This window comes from Arabidopsis thaliana (assembly GCF_000001735.4).
Source record: "Arabidopsis thaliana chromosome 1 sequence".
Classification (NCBI taxonomy): Eukaryota; Viridiplantae; Streptophyta; class Magnoliopsida; order Brassicales; family Brassicaceae; genus Arabidopsis; species Arabidopsis thaliana.
The window spans coordinates 995,999-1,018,014 of record NC_003070.9 but is presented as its reverse complement, the minus strand read 5'-3'; the positions used below and the strand labels follow the sequence as shown (position 1 = coordinate 1,018,014).

The 22,016-nt window shown below is 37.7% G+C and overlaps 6 protein-coding genes and 4 non-coding genes across 19 annotated transcripts; 2 read left to right on the top strand and 8 right to left on the bottom strand.

The window, feature by feature from the left end:
* Positions 1–57: 57 nt before the first annotated feature.
* Positions 58–4,372, bottom strand: AT1G03960 (Calcium-binding EF hand family protein). 7 transcript variants are annotated; one of them, NM_100277.5, is made up of 13 exons: positions 3,778–4,363; positions 3,472–3,681; positions 3,143–3,248; positions 2,965–3,064; positions 2,711–2,816; positions 2,497–2,587; positions 2,190–2,331; positions 1,789–1,936; positions 1,566–1,675; positions 1,064–1,220; positions 832–957; positions 534–683; positions 58–447 (listed from the first exon to the last, which is right to left on the bottom strand). In NM_100277.5, exons 1-12 carry the CDS (start codon positions 3,928–3,930, stop codon positions 543–545), a joined length of 1,590 nt encoding a protein of 529 aa, NP_171892.2. In that variant the 5' UTR covers positions 3,931–4,363; the 3' UTR covers positions 58–447; positions 534–542. The 7 variants fall into 7 exon arrangements, with proteins under 7 accessions (NP_171892.2, NP_001320288.1, NP_973757.1 ...); NM_202028.3 differs by adding an exon at positions 3,339–3,394 and having other exon boundaries at positions 86–447; positions 3,472–4,372; NM_001331449.1 differs by adding an exon at positions 3,339–3,380 and having other exon boundaries at positions 86–447; positions 3,472–4,362.
* Positions 4,373–4,649: 277 nt separating this feature from the next.
* Positions 4,650–6,864, top strand: VPS2.3 (vacuolar protein sorting-associated protein 2.3). The gene is made up of 11 exons (NM_100276.4): positions 4,650–4,836; positions 5,103–5,147; positions 5,335–5,369; positions 5,456–5,506; positions 5,576–5,680; positions 5,779–5,850; positions 6,002–6,073; positions 6,157–6,237; positions 6,326–6,361; positions 6,458–6,513; positions 6,582–6,864. Exons 1-11 carry the CDS (start codon positions 4,803–4,805, stop codon positions 6,625–6,627), a joined length of 633 nt encoding a protein of 210 aa, NP_563696.1. The 5' UTR covers positions 4,650–4,802; the 3' UTR covers positions 6,628–6,864.
* Positions 6,865–6,869: 5 nt separating this feature from the next.
* On the top strand, positions 6,870–8,787 carry AT1G03940 (HXXXD-type acyl-transferase family protein). The gene has a single exon (NM_100275.3). The coding sequence runs from the start codon at positions 7,064–7,066 to the stop codon at positions 8,471–8,473; it is 1,410 nt and encodes a 469-aa protein (NP_171890.1). The 5' UTR covers positions 6,870–7,063; the 3' UTR covers positions 8,474–8,787.
* AT1G04227 lies at positions 8,659–8,766 on the bottom strand. The gene has a single exon (NR_138674.1). It is a non-coding gene; the product is annotated as an other RNA (small nucleolar RNA).
* A 38-nt stretch (positions 8,788–8,825) lies between the features above and the next one.
* AT1G04223 lies at positions 8,826–8,942 on the bottom strand. The gene has a single exon (NR_138673.1). It is a non-coding gene; the product is annotated as an other RNA (small nucleolar RNA).
* A 176-nt stretch (positions 8,943–9,118) lies between these two features.
* On the bottom strand, positions 9,119–9,205 carry AT1G03935. Its single transcript, NR_138626.1, has one exon. It is a non-coding gene; the product is annotated as a snoRNA (small nucleolar RNA).
* A 74-nt stretch (positions 9,206–9,279) lies between these two features.
* AT1G04217 lies at positions 9,280–9,423 on the bottom strand. The gene has a single exon (NR_138672.1). It is a non-coding gene; the product is annotated as an other RNA (small nucleolar RNA).
* A 221-nt stretch (positions 9,424–9,644) lies between these two features.
* On the bottom strand, positions 9,645–13,327 carry ADK1 (dual specificity kinase 1). Its single transcript, NM_100274.3, has 14 exons — positions 12,501–13,327; positions 12,363–12,403; positions 12,200–12,269; positions 11,941–12,089; positions 11,744–11,839; positions 11,517–11,587; positions 11,373–11,434; positions 11,218–11,281; positions 11,014–11,098; positions 10,808–10,934; positions 10,640–10,725; positions 10,490–10,556; positions 10,283–10,413; positions 9,645–10,187 (listed from the first exon to the last, which is right to left on the bottom strand). The coding sequence occupies exons 1-14, from the start codon at positions 12,574–12,576 to the stop codon at positions 9,897–9,899; spliced, it is 1,416 nt and encodes a 471-aa protein (NP_563695.2). The 5' UTR covers positions 12,577–13,327; the 3' UTR covers positions 9,645–9,896.
* A 277-nt stretch (positions 13,328–13,604) lies between these two features.
* On the bottom strand, positions 13,605–16,899 carry AT1G03920 (Protein kinase family protein). 3 transcript variants are annotated; one of them, NM_001331447.1, is made up of 13 exons: positions 16,714–16,899; positions 16,268–16,579; positions 15,948–16,206; positions 15,631–15,872; positions 15,328–15,544; positions 15,153–15,232; positions 14,983–15,067; positions 14,747–14,878; positions 14,513–14,626; positions 14,361–14,408; positions 14,121–14,205; positions 13,988–14,044; positions 13,605–13,890 (listed from the first exon to the last, which is right to left on the bottom strand). In NM_001331447.1, exons 2-13 carry the CDS (start codon positions 16,540–16,542, stop codon positions 13,775–13,777), a joined length of 1,710 nt encoding a protein of 569 aa, NP_001323295.1. In that variant the 5' UTR covers positions 16,543–16,579; positions 16,714–16,899; the 3' UTR covers positions 13,605–13,774. The 3 variants fall into 3 exon arrangements, with proteins under 3 accessions (NP_001323295.1, NP_171888.1, NP_001323294.1); NM_100273.2 differs by having other exon boundaries at positions 16,268–16,899; NM_001331446.1 differs by having other exon boundaries at positions 15,948–16,579.
* Positions 16,900–17,385: 486 nt separating this feature from the next.
* AT1G03910 (cactus-binding carboxy-terminal, cactin) lies at positions 17,386–21,939 on the bottom strand. 2 transcript variants are annotated; one of them, NM_001197975.1, is made up of 14 exons: positions 21,798–21,900; positions 21,281–21,589; positions 21,076–21,167; positions 20,739–20,838; positions 20,526–20,597; positions 20,349–20,411; positions 20,120–20,260; positions 19,715–19,846; positions 19,500–19,595; positions 18,998–19,282; positions 18,604–18,906; positions 18,335–18,511; positions 17,989–18,255; positions 17,578–17,903 (listed from the first exon to the last, which is right to left on the bottom strand). In NM_001197975.1, exons 2-14 carry the CDS (start codon positions 21,581–21,583, stop codon positions 17,784–17,786), a joined length of 2,151 nt encoding a protein of 716 aa, NP_001184904.1. In that variant the 5' UTR covers positions 21,584–21,589; positions 21,798–21,900; the 3' UTR covers positions 17,578–17,783. The 2 variants fall into 2 exon arrangements, with proteins under 2 accessions (NP_171887.1, NP_001184904.1); NM_100272.4 differs by lacking the exon at positions 19,715–19,846 and having other exon boundaries at positions 17,386–17,903; positions 21,798–21,939.
* Between the last annotated feature and the right edge of the window lie 77 nt (positions 21,940–22,016).

The window sequence follows — 22,016 nt, the reverse complement described above, 5'->3', positions numbered from 1 at the left end:
ACTATACTATAAGGAGATGTTTTTTCTTTTCTTTTTAATTAAGAAAAAAGATTTACTATTCAGATTTCTTTCTCTTTTTTTTTTTATGAAAAAGATATCAGTGCAACTAAAGAGATTTACAATTCAGATTTCTTTCTGAAAATATATTCGTGTGACAGTAAAGACTAAAAGAGTTTAACAATTCAGATTTATGAGTACATTCTGAGTTGGACAATCCAACTGGTTATATGGACACTAGATGATGTAGAGGGAGAGAGGGCCCAACTTGATATAATCTTTATAATGAAACCAAAACAAAATTGCAAAAATTTCATGAATTTGGCTGAGACTCTTTTGGAAATGATGATGAAAGCGTCTGGTAACAACCAACAGTGACCTCCAATCTCTGATCATGGATCTCTCTCCAGGGAAAACCTCAAATCATAAGTCTCCTTATTTGGTTGGTTTCTGTAGTCAAGATCGGCTTTCGACTCAATAAATCACAGAATTTTATAAGCATTTGCATTTCCTATACACAAGCAGTGTGAACTTACCACTATGGACTAAAATGGAGGTTCGAGTGGTTCATCCCAGACATCTGCACTCCCATTTGAGACTTCATCTACATCTTCCTCCATTGACAATCTCGCATACTCTCTCTGAGCAAATCGATCCCACTCTGTCAAATTTGGATCTTCCCGTTCCTACAGCAATGAAAGAGAATTATACTTGTTCTAATTGCCTCAATCCGAACTACTACAAACTGCCTTTAGCAGTTAAAAGAAGTCATATTCTTTGTTATTTTTTTCCCTCTTGAGTGCTATAAAAACTCCACTGGTAAGCCAAACTTACCTGGCGAATGAGAAATGGGTCACGTGTTTCAAATGCCATGAACTTATTAAGGTTGAAGAGTATATTGAAAACGTTTGCTGAAAGTTTCGATCCTTTCAGATCCTGGAGGGTGATACAGTTCTCCTTCTGCAAGGACATCCACCATATAGATGATTCCAGTCAAATAAATGATAAATAACAAAAAAGCTCGGAAAAATCAAACAACCATGTTCTGGTTTGTAAAGTAACTAACCTCGGGTCCAATCATGTCAATTATTTGACATAGGATATCACTGAAAAGAACAGCTTCCTGGGTTATGCATTCCATGCGATGCAGCTGCTCTTCGAAGAAAAACTGCATTTCGTTTGAAGTGATTACCCCATTTCCATCCAAGTCTACGCATTTGAACCTGCACGGAAAATTTCAATCAGTGTCAAGTAAAATACACGGACTTGCAAAAATATTGAGTTTTGACATCCATAATAGATAGATGAGCATACTAGGCTATAAACTAGTATCAGATTGTTAGATTGTTAGTGCCCGAGTATAAACAAGGATCCTATGTTCATGAAAAAATGGTACCATACAATGATTACTAAATATATCTGAGGAAGAGGACTTGTTACAAGTAACAAGTCCTCAAGTCACTGGTTTTGACTCCGTTGTAGTATATATATCAAGATCTTGTGATCTAAACCAAGGGGCAACATTCATTAAGGAAAACCAATATCAACACGGAGGGGGAGATGTGTACCAATACTCAAGACTAGGCTCGGAAGACTTGTCTTCCTCAGCGAGAATGAAGTACACAAAATCTTCATAACTCATCTTCCCTTCAACTTTACTCGTAAACTTCCTTGGAATCTAAAAGAGAAACATAGCCACAAGACGCATGGAGATCAAATAAAAAGGATCACATCATACTATATAACTTAGCTTTTAAGAAGGTCTAGGCAGGAACAATTTTGGGAACCAACCTGTGAAAATATTCTATCAACAATCCTGTAGGTAAGGGCATTATTACCATATTTGATGAGATTGTCCTTATCAATAAAACAATCATGGTCACCATCAAGTTCCCAAAATTTGCAGTATATCACGTAGAAGTGCTCATAGGAGAAGTACCTGAAAATTAAAAGAAACGACATGATTGCAAATGGTAAAATCAGGCATAAGTTCTGTTACAGAAGCAATATGAAGGTATAAGCCAATACTCATATAGCTCTTCCATTTTGAACTGTTTAATGTTACATATGTGATAAACCCTCGAACTTTAATATATTTTCGTAAGCTTGTTTACTCCTTATATAACAACAGAATATGTTTGAATTTCAAATACTTATTGTTAGGAAATTATGAAAAGAAAAAATAAACTCACCTAATAATTTTATTAATGTCGTCCTCTTCATCAAGTTGTTGCATAGCAGCAATTAAATTTCCACGTCTCAGCTCTCTAAGAGTAAGGCAGCCAGTTCCGGATCTGTTAATGTAGTAAAATATTCTGTAGATGACCGTTTCAGCTGGGTAATCAACAAAGGATTAAAATTAGTACAAGTATGAATCTAACATAAGTACATATCTAGTAGAGATATAAAGATGTATGCACAGAAAGAACGTCTTATTGAGTAGGTTTCATCATTTTTAACACCATGACAATCAGTAAGTCACAAATCAATGGTTCCTACCATATCTTTCTTGAAACTCGCTTATCGTCCTCAAAAATTCTAATCCAGGATGTGTTGCCAGAAGCTCATCAAGAACTGGTTTGAAGTCTGCCTGTAGCCAAATCCAAGAAATGATCAAAATGTATGGCACAATGGGTTAAGAAAAGGAAGACAATTGTTGGAAAATAAATCAGAACGCGGTTGGAGAAAAGCGGGAGAAGAATCACAAAAAGACCTGTCTGAGATAGCTGCAGCCCTGCTGCCTTAGTATATTATATATCTGGGAGGCTGTGTCCATAGTTAACATATTGCCATCAATCCAATACTTGATAAATGCATCCCTGAGGACAATTGGTCAATCAGCAAACATTAGTACCGCACCAATTACCCAACAAAGCTTTATAAGAAAATAGAGCAAGCACCCAAAGTTCTCATACTACTTTTAAAAAACATTTTATAAAAGAATAAATGAGTCATATATGGAGCTACCTTGTAACTATATCAGTGCAATTGGGATCGATCTTTCTGAAAAGTGCAGGAGAAAGAAAAGAAGGCAGCTTGCAGACTTGTTTCGTAATGGATTTGAATTCTGCAAGAGGAACGAGAATGGTAAAATGAACTGCCTTATATATTCCTTAGAAGGACAAAAATAGAACAAAAACATCACCATCTACATGTAGTCCATCAATATAGTTACTAAAAACTTGATCAACCATGGATAGACATTGCTCCTTTAGTTCTTTTGCTGGTGGACGCCCGTGTTGGTAGTAGAACTGCAGAAATTATAAACATATGAACAGTTGTGAGCGAAACTTATTATCATGTCACAGTGAAGGACCATTTTTCGTTCAAATCAAGTTTACCTACAAATTAGTAGCCTCGGTTTAAATTGTACCCTGCATCTACTAACGAAAGCTATCTGTTTCAACGACCAATCCAGTGAACATAGATACTAGACCAAAATCACAGGTCCAGAGGCAGGAAATGAGAACAAACCTGAGGAATGAGTTGGCGCTTTGGCTCCTTGAGTGATCTAAGAGGAGAGTGGAGAGAAGGAGGGCTAGTCCTTTGCCTGGAGAAACGAGGGGAACCAGAGGAGCTTCGTGGAGATAGTGGGGGAGTGCTGCTGCTCAGAAACACAGAAGGCAAATTCTTGGATTTATTAGTTGGTGTTCCAGATTTAGCATCATCAATCAAAGACTTGACCTACAGAAACATGAAAAATGGGAAACCAAGGTCATGGAACACACTTGTGTAAAAGAGAGGCCAAGGAAGGAAGTGTAGAAATAAGAAGGTGGCTACCAATGTGGCAGTTTCAGGGAGTGAGAGCCACTGAGAGAAGAGGTCATCAGCAATAAGAGAGGTTGGTTTGAGGGGAGAAGGAGACAAACCGGGGAGCTGCAAGAGCTCAGGATCTAAAATATGAAGATCGTCGTCTACTCCGTCAATATCCATGATCTCCGCAACGAGAAGCCCTACTTGTTCAAACTCCTTGAATCGTAACAAAAGCGCCGGGAAAATCGAGAAATTCAAAATTCGACAACAGCGGCTATGAAAAGTCGACGCTACTGTGTGAACCAACTTGAATTATTATAATTGGAGAAACAACAATCCGATTCGATAAACCCTAGTTATCGAATTTGATATAAGTAAAGTACAAAATCACTGAGGATTTGTTTCCAAAAATAGACAGATGATTGGACACGTAAGATTCCTACACCGAGTAGGAAGGAAGTTGGCAGATGAGCGAACAAAGCAATTCCGATCAATAATCGGCAAAGAAAAATGGGGAGGTTCTGAGATTTTGCCGGAAAGTTATCAAAGGAAAGGAGGAGGAGGACCTCGAGAGATATTTATTACTCACCGGCCGTTTCTTTTTCTTTTTTTTTTCACTTCTTTCTGTTTGACCCCCCTATCTCCTTTTGCCAAGGATTAAAATTAATTTTGTTTTTAGATTAATTTAATCAAAACAAAAATATAATATTGTATCATATATTTATTTATTTATTCTAAATAGAAAATACTTAGGTTAGTAGTAGTCGTGTAAAAAAAACGATTTAATTACATTATGTATAACGTTTTAGCTATAAATTCTCGTATTTGTGGAATTTAATAATCACAGTAAAAAAACTAATAATCAAATATAAATAAGAATATTTACGTAATCGATGAGAAAATTAAAACCTTCAAAAATTTGCTGCGATCACGTTTGAAGCTAAATCTCTCTCTCTCTAACTACCTCTGTGGTACAGAGTCTCCGTGTTCTAAAAGCTTTGAGACCATCTTCAATTTCACAGAGAAAAACAAAACAAGCAAGGAGAAGAAACATGAACATCTTCACTAAGAAACCTAATCCCAGAGGTTTAATTCCACCGGATTTTTCTTTTGTATCATTATGGATTTTGTTTTCTCAATTAGGTTTTTTTTTTCTCCGATTGATCAACCTAAATGGAATTTTGATCATCTGGGTTTCTTCCGGTTGACTTCTTCTGTAATTTTGTGGCGCGTTCGTGATCATGTTTCTTTTGGAATCTGGCTTGGTTTCGTCTGAATTCGAGAATCTTAATGTCTATTGAAATCGGACTGTCAGAATCTGAATGTTTCGTTTTTTTTTTTGGCAATTGCAGAAGTGCTTCGGGAGAGTAAGAGAGAGATGACACAAGCTACCAGAGGTATTCTTTGTTCATATGCTTGGATTATTGAATCTAGAAAAAGGTTAATTCATTGTTTTTGATTGCTTGATTGATAAGCTACTATGTTCCATGGCTTTAACTAGATATTACTCAAGTATTTATCGCCATATACCTAAATTCCTCTCAAACTGATGAAATTTTCCACCTTTTCGTGTTTTGGCTTCAGGAATCGAAAAGGAAATCGGATCTCTGCAATCAGAAGTATGAGTGTGGCTCAGTTAGTAACGTTTTCATCCATCTTTTTAAAAGGGACATATCTAAAAAACGTTTTCTTTCATGTTTGATAGGAAAAAAAGCTCGTTCTCGAGATCAAAAGAACTGCTAAATCAGGCAATGAGGTATTTCAAGCATTCCTTATCAGTAATAGCATCTAGTTTATGTACACTACATCTTTTGTTTTTATGCAGGGAGCGACTAAGATTCTTGCTCGGCAATTGATCCGTCTAAGGCAGCAAATAGCTAACTTACAAGGTAGCCGAGCTCAAATGCGAGGCATTGCTACTCATACACAGGTTTCTTAATTTAAACAACTTCTATCCTTTCATTCTAAAGTATTTCTGTTTATAAACCAAGAAGATTGAGTATTGGAAGCTTTCTCTTTGGTGTTTAGGCTATGCATGCACACACTTCAGTTGCTGCTGGAATGCAAGGTGCCACTAAGGCAATGGCAGCTATGAGCAAGGTCAGATTCCCTATGTAACACAAATCTGATTTGTCCATGTTTAATTATTTGATTGGATTCATCAAGTTAAATTAGTAGAAATAACTTAAATCCAGTAGGAATTTTGAGGGGCTCTTTTGTTAAGATCTTGTTGTTTCTGTGGGTTTTCCAGAATATGGATCCAGCAAAACAGGCTAAGGTTATGAGAGAATTTCAAAAGCAGTCTGCACAAATGGACATGACTGTAAGTTCTTTCAAATCCATCGTTTCTTTAAATCCATGAACACTCAAATAGTCATTAATCTGACTAATGCATGTGGAATCCAGACTGAGATGATGTCAGATTCCATAGATGATGCTTTAGACAATGACGAAGCTGAAGACGAAACAGAGGATTTGACAAACCAGGTACATTTCCGGGCTCTATCCATCAATTCAATTTCTAAAAATAGACTGTTTCAAAGGGTTAACAAATGCTTTTTGTTTTACTGATTAGGTTCTTGATGAAATCGGCATTGATATCGCCTCGCAGGTTTGTTTATAACCATCGATTCTTGTCATTGTTTCCGTATAATCACGTATTCTCCGTGATTCATATTCGCTTGTCTCTGTATTTATCCATCTGCAGTTATCATCTGCTCCAAAAGGGAAAATTGGTGGGAAGAAAGCAGAGGATGTTGGCAGGTATGGTATCCACTAAACACAACTAGAACATATCTGTATCGAAACCAAACCTCTATGTTTCTGTGCAGTTCTGGAATCGATGAACTGGAGAAGCGGTTGGCGGCGCTTAGATAGAAAGAAGAAGTACCATGAGCTTGAAGATGTTTCAGACAAAAAATATTATACATTCAATGTGTCTTCTACAGTTTGCTTTCTGGGAAGATTTGTGGATATATATATAATAAACAATATTTAATGGGCCTAATAAACTACCAAAGCCCAATTTTAAATCCGGTGTACTTGAAAGAAATGGTTTTTTGGTTTTCAAAGTTAATAAAATTCTGAAAACCCAACAATTATGGGTTCGATTGATATATCGGCAAGCAAACATAAAGGCCCAACAAATGTTTTGAAAACCAAAAAAAATGGTGGTTGTGGAGGTTGGGGCACATGAGAGCGTTTTTTCGACCAAAGTACGTAAAAGAATCAACTTCTTCACTTGCCCGGTGGTTTCATTTTCCTTTTATAAAAAGACAAATATGAACTCAGTTCCTCAAAACTTAATCACACCATGGTGGCTCATCTTCAACCTCCTAAGATCATCGAGACCTGTCACATCTCTCCCCCAAAGGGCACCGTTCCATCAACCACTCTTCCTCTCACCTTCTTCGATGCCCCCTGGCTCTCTCTCCCACTCGCCGATTCTCTCTTCTTCTTCTCTTACCAAAACTCAACTGAATCTTTCCTCCAAGACTTTGTACCCAACCTCAAACATTCCCTCTCCATCACTCTCCAACATTTCTTCCCTTACGCCGGTAAACTGATTATCCCGCCTCGTCCCGACCCTCCATATTTACACTACAACGATGGCCAAGACTCTCTTGTTTTCACCGTAGCAGAGTCTACTGAAACCGACTTCGACCAACTGAAGTCTGATTCCCCTAAAGATATCAGTGTGTTGCATGGCGTCTTGCCCAAGTTACCTCCTCCTCACGTCTCTCCGGAAGGAATTCAGATGCGACCAATAATGGCTATGCAAGTCACCATCTTCCCTGGAGCTGGAATCTGTATAGGCAACTCAGCTACACATGTTGTAGCAGATGGAGTCACCTTCAGTCATTTCATGAAGTATTGGATGTCATTGACCAAATCCAGCGGTAAAGATCCCGCCACGGTTCTTCTACCCTCTCTGCCTATTCACAGCTGCAGAAACATGATCAAGGACCCAGGCGAGGTAGGCGCAGGACATTTGGAGCGGTTTTGGAGCCAAAACTCTGCAAAACACAGTTCACATGTTACGCCTGAGAACATGGTCAGAGCCACTTTTACATTGAGCCGGAAGCAGATAGATAATCTAAAAAGTTGGGTTACAGAGCAGTCTGAGAATCAATCTCCTGTTTCTACCTTCGTGGTGACTCTAGCTTTCATTTGGGTAAGCTTGATCAAGACACTTGTACAAGACAGTGAAACAAAGGCCAACGAGGAAGACAAGGATGAAGTATTTCACTTGATGATCAATGTGGATTGCAGGAATCGCCTCAAGTACACACAACCAATACCACAAACATACTTTGGCAACTGTATGGCTCCTGGTATCGTATCAGTCAAGAAACACGATTTGCTAGGAGAAAAATGCGTTTTGGCGGCTTCAGATGCAATCACAGCGAGAATCAAAGATATGTTATCAAGCGATCTGTTGAAGACAGCACCAAGATGGGGACAAGGAGTACGTAAATGGGTCATGTCCCATTATCCAACCTCAATTGCAGGAGCTCCGAAATTGGGACTGTATGACATGGATTTTGGATTAGGAAAGCCCTGCAAAATGGAGATCGTGCACATAGAAACAGGTGGTTCTATCGCATTCTCAGAGTCCAGAGACGGCAGCAATGGAGTTGAGATTGGAATAGCACTAGAGAAGAAGAAAATGGATGTGTTTGACTCAATTCTACAACAGGGGATCAAGAAATTCGCAACGTAGCAGCCCCTTTCTCATCCAATAACTTGTAGCAACGAAATGACTCTATGAAAAGCGTTGTTGGAACGGATAGACTTGTTGTTTAATATCCATATCCAACCTCATAAATACGGGCAAAACATACTCTTTAGTCCGAAATATAAACTCAAAACAAGAAAACAAAAAGATAATGTGAAATTGAAAGAGAATAATGTAGTGATCTTGTTTAACTCAAGTCTCATGGTTAAGGAGACGGAAGCTGATGAGAACACTGAGAATTTATGAGTTTTTTCAGACTACAAGCACTAAGATACAAGTGCAAGTGTATAGTTTAAACTCAAATAGATTTCAATAAAAACGATAAATGAATGAGAAAGTCTCAGTAAAATCCATTGAAGTCAAAGAAATTGCAGCTTCTGCCAAGGGGTTCTCCCTGTAAAACAAGGTCTCAGCTCCACTGCACCTCGTAAGATTGGATTAGATCCTCATCGACATTCCCAAGAAATAATAACTCAGAAGAAAGACAAAATAGCAATGAAAGGCTCGGATAAGAATACAGCTTTTTCGATCAAGAATTATCTGAAGCAGAACTGGCGTATCAAGCTGTTACAATTCATCATCCCAGCCAATCAAAACACAGAAACCCATATAAAAAAAAACAAAACTTTGGCTCATATTAAGAAATTCAACCATGTATTTACCGTATCTGCTTCATTGAATAATCTCAGAAGCGCGGGTAAGTTTATAATCATTGCCACATAAACAAACGTTGATACCAAATCGATACCATCAACAAACACAGCTCAAAGCAAAACATACACAGAAAAGAGAGATATAGCCGCTTTTTTGACACAGAAAAGCCTAAGGAATAAGGCAAATCTGCAACACAAACGGCAAAAATAATCTAGCAGGAGCTTTGGGGCTTAGTTCCTCAAGTACCTTAGTTATCAGACTAGCCCGGGAGGCTCCTGCGAACCATAACTAGATATATATATATATAAAAAGTATAAAACACTACACGTCTAAAAAGAACCCTAATCTAAAGATCGATAATTGTAAGAAACAACGGAAAGAAGAAGATGATTAAATAGCACGCGGCTGGTCAAAACCCTAGCCTTTAATCTCTATCCCGAAAAGTCGAAATTGCCCCCGTTAGTTTTTTGCGGTTAAATAATAACCGTCCAGTAAACAATTTGTTATATTTTTTTTCATTACAGATAGATCGAAGTAGTAATTTGTTTACCAACAAAAGTGTACTTTGAGTCTGCGTCATCTGCCAATGATGAAGAAATTTCGGCTTCTATAACTGTTTTACATATACAAAATAAACTATATAAAGTATATATGGAACATTGTAATGTATCTTTACGCAGATTCTCTTACGATTATCTGTCTGTTTGTTCTTTTGGATTGTACGTATAATAATGACTTTCTTGTTTGTCAGGTTTCATTTTCTGAGAGTGAGAAGCTCTAAGCTCCTCCTTAATGGATCTTCTCGAGTGTTTCTAGCAGCACGCGAAAAAGACGACGTCCTGGATTCGTTTCCTGCTTGGATTCTCTGGCTTGTTGATGCGCGGTTACTTACTGTTCCGACTCCTCCAGTTGATGTCACCAGACGGCTAGAGGATCGACTATCGCTTGGTCCACCTGCGGAACTTGGTCGAGAGCTTGACGGAATTGCTCTCCTCGAAGAGCTTCCATATCTTGAGGAACTGCGTGGTCTTTCTGAGTCACCAGGCTGTGAGAATTACAGCAAAATACAGTAAGGGATTGCATTCTCCCGTTTACAACCAAAAATTCGATCTGACAAAAGGGTCTGGTAAGGGATCTTACCGGATGCTTAGACAAAGGCCCATCAACGGAGTTTCTTGATGCCGAGCGATCACGAGTAGTAGAAGTTGCCGGATGCCTTCTTGAGAAAGCCTCTACTGCACCCGAGAACCGGTTCTCGCGAGTCTCCTTTCCTGCAAAAGTTTAAAGAAAAACCAGTCAACGTGGGAATCGGATTGTGTTTCAAAACAAAAGGAACAAACAGTTTACCAGCAATCCTCTCCTGTTTTTCGAGAGAAGCTCCTGCAGTTAAGCCCGGGTTTGCAGTTGTATGATTCTGAAACAAAAAAGTGTTTTACACATTTTTAGGCTTGAATAGAGAGAAACTTAAGAACCAAAAGAGAAAGCAGCATAAACTACCCGTGTCCGTGAACTAGAACCAGAGCTGGAACCAATCTGAGGATACTTCAGAACTGTCCAGTCAAATACATAATCAAACTGATAACCTGCCATTGAGAATGAAAATAAGAATTATGAAGTCGGTGGGACAGAGATTATTTGCTTGAGTAAGAAATGTGCAATAAGAACCTTCTCGAATAAACAAGTCGCGGAATAGCCTCTTAAGGTAAGAGTAATCAGGTTTGTCATCAAACCGTAGAGACCGGCAGTAACGAAAGTACGAAACAAACTCAGACGGTTGATTTTTACACAAGACCTGTTCTTCACATCAAAGGTAAGTCATCAAAGGTAAAACTAATCATAATACTCAAAGGTAAATGTCGAATTTTCAATACCTCTATAGGAGTTGCTACTTTTTTCTCACTAATTCTGTCATACTTCTGCTTCTTTGTCCCAGCTTTTAATCCCTGCCAGGGTAAGCTGAAAGAAATAATGTAAAGAGAAAAAGATTTCAACTTCTGTTATAAACAGATACCAAATTGAGAATGAAGATCACAGAAGAAAGTTTAAAGATCGGTATGGAAGTTGTAGACTCTTACCTCCCTTTGAGGAAATACATCAGCACATAACCAAGTGCTTCCAAATCATCTCTTCGACTTTGTTCTTTAGAGACACCAGCAAGAGAAATTACTTATCAGATCCGAATACATAACGGTTGGAATATTAATAAATTCATATAGGAAAACACACTCACCGACTCCAAGGTGAGTGTTCACACTTGCATACCGAGCTGTTCCAGTGAGGTTTTTGTTTTCTCTGCCCCAAAATGTGATATTTTACTCTTAAACTATATCAATTTCAATAAGCACAATTTCTGGGAAAAGGAAAAAACCTTTACCTGTACGGTATGTGCCTGTGAGTCTGAAGGTCTCTGTATTTCTTCCCCAATCCAAAATCAATGATATAAACCTGACGGGTCGGGAAAACCAAGTAACTCAAAAGTTTAACCATAAATACATTCTTATATCAGCACATAGTTATACTCTCCAAGATGTAAAAGCAGTCACATTTTTCTCAAAGAAGTTCATATCAAAGAGCAGTCACACAATTAATCAGAGATGGCACCTGATTTGCTTTGCGACCAAGGCCCATTAAGAAGTTGTCAGGTTTAATATCACGGTGAAGAAAACCTCTAGTATGCATAAACTCGACTCTGTTAATCTGAAACCATGGAAACATAACATCAAACAAAGTTCTCGGTTATGAAGAAAGACATTTTATTAAAACCAAAAGAAACTGCAAGATATATGTAATATACTCACCAGCTGGTCCGCAAGCATGAGAACGGTTTTTAAAGAGAGTTTTCTATTACAGTAGTTAAACAAGTCTTCAAGACTAGGACCTAGAAGGTCAATAACCATTACATTGTAATCCCCTTCAACTCCATACCACTTGAGGTTAGGAACACCAGCTTCAACAAAAAATAACAATTTTAGGATGAATAAAAGTCTGCCTTTGGCTTCTTTCCTGTAACCAATTGGAACTAAAATACATTTTGAGATTTAAAAAAATGAGACTTACTTCCTCCTTGAAGCAGCATATACAACTTCGACTCATAGTGGAGTTGGGGATGCTTAGTTTTCACAGATTCCTGAGAATTGAAATGAGAGAAATTGCAAATGAAGAATGAAAAAAAAACAAAGAAGCAAAAGTGAATGGCCACAAGAAAGTTACAATAGCTTACCAGCTTGACAGCAACTTCTTCTCCGGTTTGAACATTTATACCTGTAAAAAGGATTCAAACAACAGGAGACACTTAAAACTTAGACTTGAGAAAATCCAGTAATGAGATAATAACAAAGGATTGTCCTTTTGTTGTTACCTAGATAAAGCTCTCCAAAGGAACCACTACCAATTTTCCTCCCAAGCTTAAATTTTCCACCAATCACAAGATCCATATTTTCTCCAACAATCTCTAAAGCAACAAAAACCGAGATTTTTCAAACGCAAATATACAACAAACCCTTCGTCTCCTAGCTACGGCCCTGGATTCATCTTCCAATCCAACATTTAACACACCAACAACAGCCTTCCAGAATCCAGATTCTTCAAGTGACAACAACTCTCAGATTCTCGATTTCGACACCCAAAAAAAAGGGAATAGCTTTCAAAGATCCATCATAACACGAACTAAACAAGGCAAATTATGGAAATCCAGGGGAGGCGTTAATATCAACGACAAACCCTCATGGGGAAATCGGAAATCGAATCGGCCATGAAAACGATGAATCACGAACCGTCTGCTACAATTGACAGTTCATATTTTCTTCTAGGGCCCGCCCCGATTGTCAATTTTAGCCAATGAAACCCCTTTACTTGGATAAGAAATCGAACTAACTCTTACAGACCGACACACACAAATAAAAACGTAAACTTTTGAGCTGGATTAGACCCAAAAATGTCGAATTTTGTTGAACATTAATAAGAAGAAGAAGAAGATTCGGTAGTTATTACAGACAAGTTAGGAATAACAAAGGAAAACTGGAAAAGAGATGATTTTTTTTTGTGACATTCTGTTTTTTTTTTTTTTTTTCCTCACTCCAATTATGACCATGCGAAACACGCCATTTTTAACAGAAGATGAATTTGGCAGAGTATTTCATTTGGTACCTTTTTTTGTTGTTGGTGCAAATAAATTTTATATAGTGGAAAATAGAGGTTAATTATGACCTGACATAGTGACATGTGAATGTTCTTATTAGTAGTATATGAATTTCTGTAGCTAGTAGTCATTTGTATACATCAAATTTGGGAACAACAACTGCCCATACGTGTTGTCGTTGCATATGGATTTCATATTCTTTTTCCCAATCAGGAAAATACGAGTCTCATCCGAATCTACCAGACGTGGACGATACTATATCATAAATCATTTGTTCCTTAGATTATTACTATAAAACTAATGAATGAATATGGATAATTAATTTGGCTTCTCAAAGTGGGATTAAAAAAAGACTTGCAATCTATTTTTCTTTGTATTAAAGAAAGAAGAGTGTAGTTAGTTATCTTCAGTTTACTTACGTTTTTAGTACATTTAAGCTCATTATTTTCCGGTTTAATTTGGTTTACATATACATAGGCATAACAGATATATATCTACTCAGAATCTAGACGTCTCAGGTTGGGTTCCATTCCACGAGGCGTCGGATTAGAATAGCTCCGGTTAATGGTCTGTTGCTCCGAACCAGAAGATGACGAGTCTGATTCGCTCTCTGTTACAAACGTAAACACGATTATGATTATGAATGAAGACAATTATACGAGAGAATAAGTAACGTTTTTTTTTAGTTCTGAGACATTTTCACGTACCGAATAGTGACTTAACCGATGGTCTCTTTGATTTTGACTCTTTCTTTTTTAGTTCGGCTGTAGTAAATATAAACCGGAATGTTAGAGGTTCTGATCCTGGTATCCGATTATGTTCAAGGACTAAGATACGTACCTATACCGGGGACTTGATAATCGTTGACGATTTCAAAGTTTTTGTATGTGTAGCCGACAAAATTTATGTCTTTTGAAGATAACATCTACCAAACCAAACAAAAGGGAAAGAGTGTGTTTTAAGAATTTACAGAAAGGGAACGAGTGTTTTAAGAGTGTGAGATCATCAATTTACAAAACATTTGTTGTGTTTTAAGAATTTTTATTTTATTTTTAGTAAAAGGTAATTAACTCAACTTACTTTTCTCCATGGCCCTGTTCTAGAAGGTGCTTGAGTTTGATTATCTTCCTAAACATGCATTAAGAAAACCAAGGAATTTGATACAGTAATTAGCAATTATTAGCTTAACACAATTAATGTGAAAAAAAAGAAGAAGAAGATAAAATACAAACCTCATCGAACTTCTCAAAGTTTTGAGTATCCAAATCGTCGTTGACCTCAGGAATGAACGCAGCTTCCATTTGGTAAATCTTTTCCCATTGTACACCTTCGAACCAAGGATGTGCCTGCATGTGACATTTTGTGGTTTGGATCAACTCGACTTATGACATTTGTGGGCTTAAATCTTTTCAACTTTTAACTATATATTGTAACTTTTACTATAGAAGAAAAAAGGAGAAAGATACCTTAATTTGGGAGGCACCAGTAGAGCCTAGTCGTTGGTTAACGCTACACAAGAGCTTACCAATAAGATCTCTTGCCCCTCGTGATAGCCTTGATTCTTCAGGGAACTTCAAATGTGTTTTCCAATTCACTATCTGTTTTTTTGCATTCATAAATTCTAGCTTATAAATACATAAAGTTCATTAGAAAAAAAACAAAAGTCAAATGATTAATTTTTTACAAAATTAAGTATTGAAACCTTTCTACAAGTAGACATTGGGTCGTCGGCGTAAAAGGGTGGATACCCAACCAGCATTTCGTACATTATAGCTCCTAGTGACCACCTGGAGGATTTTTTAAAAACATTCTAAGGACTTACTTTTTTGTTCTTTGTTAACAAGTTGAAAATAGACAAGTGTGTACACGTACCAGTCACATTCCATGCCGTATCCTTTCTTTAACAAGACTTCAGGTGCAATGTAGTCTGGTGTACCAACGGTTGAGTAAGCCTGTTAAGTGATACACCAACACCAACTACAAGTTAGACACATAATCAAAGAAATATTTCAAATTAGAGATCTTTTGATAGATAAGAAGTACATACAAGCATTCTTCGATTCTTCTGCCAATGTTCCAACTGTTCTTGCTGCGAGCGTTTAGGAGTGGTTGATACGCTCTCTGAACCTCCTCCGCTACCCGCATTTCCTACCGTGAAATCTTCTCCGTCAATAACACTACAATCCAATGGCTTACATAGTCCAAAATCAGATAACCTTAAATGTCCATATCTATCAAGCAACAAGTTATCCGGCTTTATGTCTCTGCACCAAACAACATCAAAAGATCTCAAATTAAATTAAACACATTTTTCTTTGTGATCTATAACGACTTAATTATAAGATCCAACCTGTGGATATAGTTGCGGTTATGGATAGATTCTATAGCGAGAACAGATTCGGCGATATAGAACTTAGCTTCATCTTCACTTAAAGTGTCTTTCCTCATCAGAAGAGTCATCATATCGCCACCGGGCAAATACTCCATTATCAGATAAAGATACTCATTGTCTTGAAAAGAACAGTAAAGCTTCACTATACAGTTACTATCTACTTCTGCCAATAGATTCCTCTCTGCTCTTACATGCTCCACCTACAAAGAAATTTTCAAAAAAAAAAAAAAAAAATTCGTAAAACCGAAAATGCAATGTGGGTCACATTATGTAACCTGGCCTCTGCGAAGCATTTCTGATTTCTTGAGTTTCTTCATAGCAAAAACATGACCTGTGTTGATCTCTCTAACAACTCGAACCTCTCCAAAAGCACCTTTACCGATCATAGTTAAGAGTTCGAAGTCATCAGCACCCATTTTATGCCTTTGGAGTCTCATGTACTCTGTTTCTTTCTTCTCAAGAAACTTCATAAGATTGGTTTGGTCTTCTTCACATACATCTGCATCCGCTAGCTTCTTCTCTAACGTTGTTCGTCTGCCAAATTTAAATAACTAAATAAATAAACCCATCAAGAATATATCTAAAATATTTGTACCTCTCTTTCCTCTCGTTGAGGTTCTTCATCTGTTCCTTATAATGATTCTCAATGTACTGTTTGGCTGCAGCAACTTTCTGTTTTGTTGAATTTGAGAGTGCTTCTCCGTCACCGCCTAGTGGTGGAAGTTTCGTTGCCGTTTCTGTATCATTTCCTCCGTCGGGGACGGTGGTTTCTGTCACGCCACCGCCGTAAGTGCTTCCGGAGAACATATCCTTTTTCCGAGGCTTATCTCGTGGTTGAAACTTGTGAAACCAACTTCTTGCAGAATCCATTTTTTTTAATTATTCTAAAATATGAACTCTTCTTAATCTAAAAAAGGAAATAAAAACGAAACTAAAACGAATTACAAAAATAATGGATAATCTAAAAGAGATATAATCGAACCCTAGATTCCAGAAATTTGGTAGCAAAGAAGATTGTTTGGAGAAAAAGATTGAACGAACCTGAGTTCATCAAATCTGAAAATCTGATAGAAGCGGAAAGATCGGAGATTAAGATACGGTTGCCTAATTAATTTTATCGGAAAAGGAAAAAAAAGAAATCTTTTATTGAGGAAAAACAGAAAATGTCGGGTTACCGTAGAAGTTTGAAAGCGATTTTATCATATATATATATAGAGCGTGGAATTGTTAATATTTTTATTTTCAGAATATATTAATGAAATATAACGCACACTCAGTTTTATAGGGAATTGTTTACAAATTTAACAATACTTGTGATGTTGACGACGAACAATTAATTTAGTGGTTATCTCCACTCTCTACGCACTAGTTTTTCATTTTCAAAAAGCTTCATTAAACTTAAATGGTGGATATATACGGAAAATTTGGTTATGTTAGTTTGTTAGTAACGAAAATTAGACATAAATATAATATTCAGAATCGAGATTATTAAAAGAAATGCAAATTTTAAGTAATACGAATACAAAAGAAGGGTTTTTTTTTTGTCTTGGAGTGGAGGAGAGTTTGGAGAAAAAGAGACATCAAAAGGAAGATGAAAAAGAAAGGAAAAGTCAGAATAAATAATATCTTCTACTCCACTACTTAAGTTACCAACAGAATCTTTTTATAAGCATTTTGATGTTGAGATCTCAACCTAATAAGCAACTTCAACACCTTAACTCTCTCTCTCTTCGTCTCTCTCGTCCCCAACCAAAACACACATTCATGTCTCTACACCAACTTTTCCATATAACACTCATTCACCAAAAAGTTCTTGCAGAAACACCAACTCCAGATTTGTTCAAATTATTTACGTCACATTTTGTTAGTTATCATCATTACATTTTCGATTGTTAGTTTGTCATGTGGGAAAATCATTTTCTATTCGGTTCTGTTTGATGATCAGCTTCAACAAAATATCCAAATACAGCTCTTACCTCAGAAATTAACTTGAGAGAAATCCAAATTTAGACTATGTATATCGCCCTTCTCTTACAAACAAGGCTTTTAAAAACATCAGCCAAAGTCTTACAAGTGCCACTTTCGTCTTCTCCAGCCAAACTCCGATAAGGTTATCGCCTGTACCTATGTCGTTTAAAGTTGAAGTACAAATGCAGAATCCCACGCTCAAACGTGCATTTGAAACCTTTCTTGTGAGAATACTCCCATTCTTTATTCACAATCCGGAACGCCTGAAAAGCAAACAAAAATAAATTTGAGCACAATGATAACACGAGAGGTGATGATGAAACCCACATAATGGTTACGAGTACTTACAATGTCTTCATAAGGTGGACCAGCATGGAACCGGATCATACACGTTTCAGCACTTGTCCCATCTTTTTCGATAGTGTAAATGGGAGCCTTAATTTTGTCTACTAAATCCGGGTAGAAGATGTTAAACTTGTATCCTTGAACGATTTTTGGAGGCGGATTATCGTGGTCATAGTGAGTTTGGTTATACTTATTCCATTCGTAACCTGTGTGAACCCGATTGAAATACTTCGGTTTTCTTGGCCGGTACTTGTCATGCCACCAGTATACCTAGAAGATGAAAATTATGGTATTTTTGTTCTACAAAACTGAAAAGTTGCAGAGAAGAGAAAAATAGTGATAAGGGTACCTCGGAATCGAGGTTCACTTCAGCATTAGAGCCAAATATGGCATCACCTTCTTCCATTGCTCCCATTGCTTTCATTGCTTTAAGCTCCAAGTTATCTTCTACAGGTGCTGGTTTTGAGTCCATAGCTTCTTTAAGCCGTTTCTTCTGTTTCTCCAGCACAATCATCCGTTTCATTTGCTGTTATAGCCGCAGTCATATTTTGGGTCAGTAGAAGCACCAACAACAATAATTCATGTGTAAAATTCAATTGTAGGAACTGTTAAATATACCAGTAGCTTCTTGTCTTCCTCGGGATCGATTGCTTCTTCACGATCATCACCGTGCATGAGCTCTGGCGAAAACGAACCAGCCGCTTCTGCTGCCTCATCAGCTTCTTCTTCCTCCGCAACAGGCTCTGGAGAAAATGCTTCTTCAGCATCTGAAAGATTCGTATCATTTATCTCCTCCTCATTTTCTTCCACCACACGTGTTAAGCCAGGATTAACTTCTACATCATCTTCACCCTCTGAAAGTTGCTCGAGGCGATGTAGATGACGTCTCAGCATCTCAGCGTGTATTTCCTTCAAGCAAGCCTGTTGAACATCAATATAGTCAGTGAAGATGCGAAAAACAAATCCTCAGTTTTCAAAATCTAACACACCATGATCATCCACGAGCAAATACCTTTGCCTTGTATATTTCGAGGCGTTTAAGAACTGCTTCCCAATACTCTACTACTTTCGCAGACCCAGAACGCAGCTGCGATTCGATGTCCAACTGCAGTTCTACAAGCTCCGCGTGGGTCTTCCCATCGAGAAGTTTTCTCACATCAGCTTCAACACCAGCGTGTAGTCCCCTCTCTTGAGCAAGCAATTCTGCAGGAGGCTCCTCCCCTCTAACTCTAGCTCGATCAAGGGCATCCCTCTTACGAGCTTCAGCTAACTCCCAATCGCATACCACAATAAGCGCCTGGAAAATTTCAATGGTATTAAGCCCAAATATTTACTCGTAAGCAGCAGGTAATATAACATGAAAAAGAGGCAAGAATACTAATCAACCATCAAAAAGGTACAACAAGATGGTCCATAGAATATGTATTTTTTGGATCGAAATTCCATACATGCATAATAACTTTAAATGCGTGAATCTCCTCAAATGCAAAATGAGACTCAGTTGTAGAACATACCTCCCAATATTGTACACGTGTTGGAGTTGCCCGATCCAAATCCAGATACATCTTGATATCATCGCGAAGCTCTTCCATATCTTTAACAGTAAGTCCCTGCATCATACAGATCAGGGGGTCAATTTTAATAATAAGAATCATAACAATCTGATAAAACCAAACCAGTAAAATCTTCTTTGTCAACCAAAAAAGAGAACAACTACACAATCAGAGACTTTATTTAACAAGATGTCCACTCTCGATCTCAAAAGCAAGCATGCAGAATCATTCTTATATTCTGCTTCTACATAGACGTTGGTTATGCTGAGCTGGAAATTCAGCCAAATTCCTATACGTACTTTTTTTTTCTACATAGGTTCACAGAGTTATAAGAGATACTCAGAAAAGCTAACCAGAATAGATGCTATCCCAGCATCTAAATTGCTCATACTTAGACTTGCAGAATAACTTATTTTATCTCAAGCTTGTTCCCTGTCTACTACGGTCACAATCGAACTGATTGCATAGACTGAAACTGTTATGGAACTGGACTGGGCCCAAGAAAGTATAAACCTCAGTGAGAAAGCTCCACAACTTAACACGCCTATGGCTTTACAATATAATATAATCTTTTTAAATACCTTGAAAACCATGTACGGTTCACTGAGCTCGATATCCAAATCATCTGAACCATCCAAGTGCTTGCAGAGGACGTCGATTGGCTTCAGTCGACCTTCACGTAATCTAATCTCTGACCTCACCTTGCTTTGATCGAAATGGAACTGTAGATCAAGCAGATATATCAAGCAACATACACCAAACAACTGTAAAGAAGAATTAATTGCAAAAGCAAAGAAAACGCAGTTATACCTCTTCCTCTTTCTTCTCCCAATCATGGAACTCAGCCCGAGCACGTTCTCTAGCTAACAATGCCTGCAGAGGATAGAACGATTTAAGTCAATAGCTATACAGTATTAACCAAATTAGAGAGGTAACTGGCTAATAAGAATTTCAATTGTATACATCCTTCTGGATACCAGAATTTACCATTTCTTCTTCATGTCGAGCTTTCTCCACTGCTCTCTCTTCTCTCCTCTTCTTAACCTTTTCAACCTCTGTCTGCGCGTTAAACCAAAGTGCTTAAGAGTTAATACATAAGCAGAAAGCTCATTCCACCAGAAAAAATAGCAAATAGTTACAAGCATCAAGGAAATGAAAATTTCATCGATATTTTTAATCAGTAATGCTTATTGTACATACCATCCTTTCCCGGTGTCTTCTCTTCTCAGCTTTAACGGAAAATTCTTCCAGCGGTACTCCTCGATGAACATCTTTTTCAATCTTCTTCCGCCACACAAATCTGATATTAATAAAATTGCATGCCATGAGAATTGCAGACTCTTAAAACCAAGTTACTCACAAGTACATCTGTACAAATCGATAACACATTCAATTTAAGCCAACTTTTTTAACTACCAGATTTCAAAATTTGTACAAGTAGAAAACCAGGAGAGCTCCATAATCCTCCTACATCCTATCATCAAAGTTATACACCACTAAAACTCAGAAACAATAATCATATTTTCTTAGTACTTACGTCTCAGTGAGATTTGAATCACCAAATGGGTTTGAATCATTGGAGTACCCTGACACTGACTGCGTCTTCAGTTTCTTTGCTGCACGTAATGCCTACAAAGAATTTAACAAGTAGCATAAAGTTAGCAACCAGCTCCAACAAATACAAGGGTTAAAACACACAAAAAAAGGACAAAAAACAAAATAACATACAACAATAAGTTTACCTTCTTCTGAGCTTTTTTAGACATATACTCCGTAACTTTTTCCTCCGAGTAATCCTTAGATGAAGATCTCTTCTTACTCTTCCGTCCACCATCACTGTCACTGGAATCATCACTTGAGCTACGGCGTCGAGTCCGACGACTGCTGCTACCTTTCTTCCTCCTGGAACTCCTGGGCGGCGACAAATCATCTGAGCCATCAGAGTCAGAAGTGTAAGACTCGGACTCAGACCCAGACTCGGATTCATCTCTCCGCTTCTTCTGCCTTCCACTTCTATCTCTCTTACCCTTACCATGAGAACCCATATCTCTCTGTCGAAGATAAATTGAATCATTCTTAAAGTGCAATAAACAAGTATTCAAAGAGAGTCCCTAAAAGACCAACATCTAAACCCTAAGAACACACGAAGTGGTTAAATGAGCGAAAAGAGAAGCTCCAAATTCAAGTTTCACCAGCAGTAAGAGAATCTAAGCAGAAATTGAAACCAATAAACAGCGGAAGGAGAAGAGAATTGCAAACCTAGTTGGAGAGGAAGATCTGGAGTCAGTGACGATGAGTGTTGGTGATTGCGGCGTCTGCGCGACGGTGGTGAAGGCGGTAGGATTTTCTCCTCCCCGATAATGGATCGAGCAAAGGAGGGTTAAGATTTATTAAGTTTCAGGGAGATTTTCGTCATTCGGACGTCGGTTCTTCTTTCCTTCTATTTTAATACGACGTCGTTCTGTCAATAAAATCATG

Bases quoted from the DNA above. Each gene is read 5' to 3' on its own strand.
- AT1G03960 (NM_100277.5), bottom strand. From the start codon at position 3,930: ATGGATATTGACGGAGTAGACGACGATCTTCATATTTTAGATCCTGAG. The intron at 3,682-3,777 runs GTAGCCACCTTC...ATGTTTCTGTAG, and splicing joins TCCCTGAAACTGCCACATTG to GTCAAGTCTTTGATTGATGA. The intron at 1,937-2,189 runs GTGAGTTTATTT...TTTAATTTTCAG, and splicing joins GACATTAATAAAATTATTAG to GTACTTCTCCTATGAGCACT.
- VPS2.3 (NM_100276.4), top strand. From the start codon at position 4,803: ATGAACATCTTCACTAAGAAACCTAATCCCAGAG. The intron at 5,507-5,575 runs GTATTTCAAGCA...GTTTTTATGCAG, and splicing joins CTGCTAAATCAGGCAATGAG to GGAGCGACTAAGATTCTTGC. The intron at 5,681-5,778 runs GTTTCTTAATTT...TTTGGTGTTTAG, and splicing joins GCATTGCTACTCATACACAG to GCTATGCATGCACACACTTC.
- AT1G03940 (NM_100275.3), top strand. From the start codon at position 7,064: ATGGTGGCTCATCTTCAACCTCCTAAGATCATCGAGACCTGTCACATC.
- ADK1 (NM_100274.3), bottom strand. From the start codon at position 12,576: ATGGATCTTGTGATTGGTGGAAAATTTAAGCTTGGGAGGAAAATTGGT. The intron at 12,404-12,500 runs GTAACAACAAAA...TCCTTTTTACAG, and splicing joins CTTTGGAGAGCTTTATCTAG to GTATAAATGTTCAAACCGGA. The intron at 10,557-10,639 runs GTAGTTTATGCT...TTTTTGTTTCAG, and splicing joins GTTCTAGTTCACGGACACGG to AATCATACAACTGCAAACCC.
- AT1G03920 (NM_100273.2), bottom strand. From the start codon at position 16,542: ATGGATTCTGCAAGAAGTTGGTTTCACAAGTTTCAACCACGAGATAAG. The intron at 15,068-15,152 runs GTACGTGTACAC...AAAATCCTCCAG, and splicing joins TACGGCATGGAATGTGACTG to GTGGTCACTAGGAGCTATAA. The intron at 14,206-14,360 runs GTAAGTTGAGTT...TTGGTTTGGTAG, and splicing joins GAACAGGGCCATGGAGAAAA to ATGTTATCTTCAAAAGACAT.
- AT1G03910 (NM_001197975.1), bottom strand. From the start codon at position 21,583: ATGGGTTCTCATGGTAAGGGTAAGAGAGATAGAAGTGGAAGGCAGAAG. The intron at 18,512-18,603 runs GTATATTTAACA...CGGCTATAACAG, and splicing joins AGGAAGACAAGAAGCTACTG to CAAATGAAACGGATGATTGT. The intron at 18,256-18,334 runs GTACCCTTATCA...TTCATCTTCTAG, and splicing joins AAGTGAACCTCGATTCCGAG to GTATACTGGTGGCATGACAA.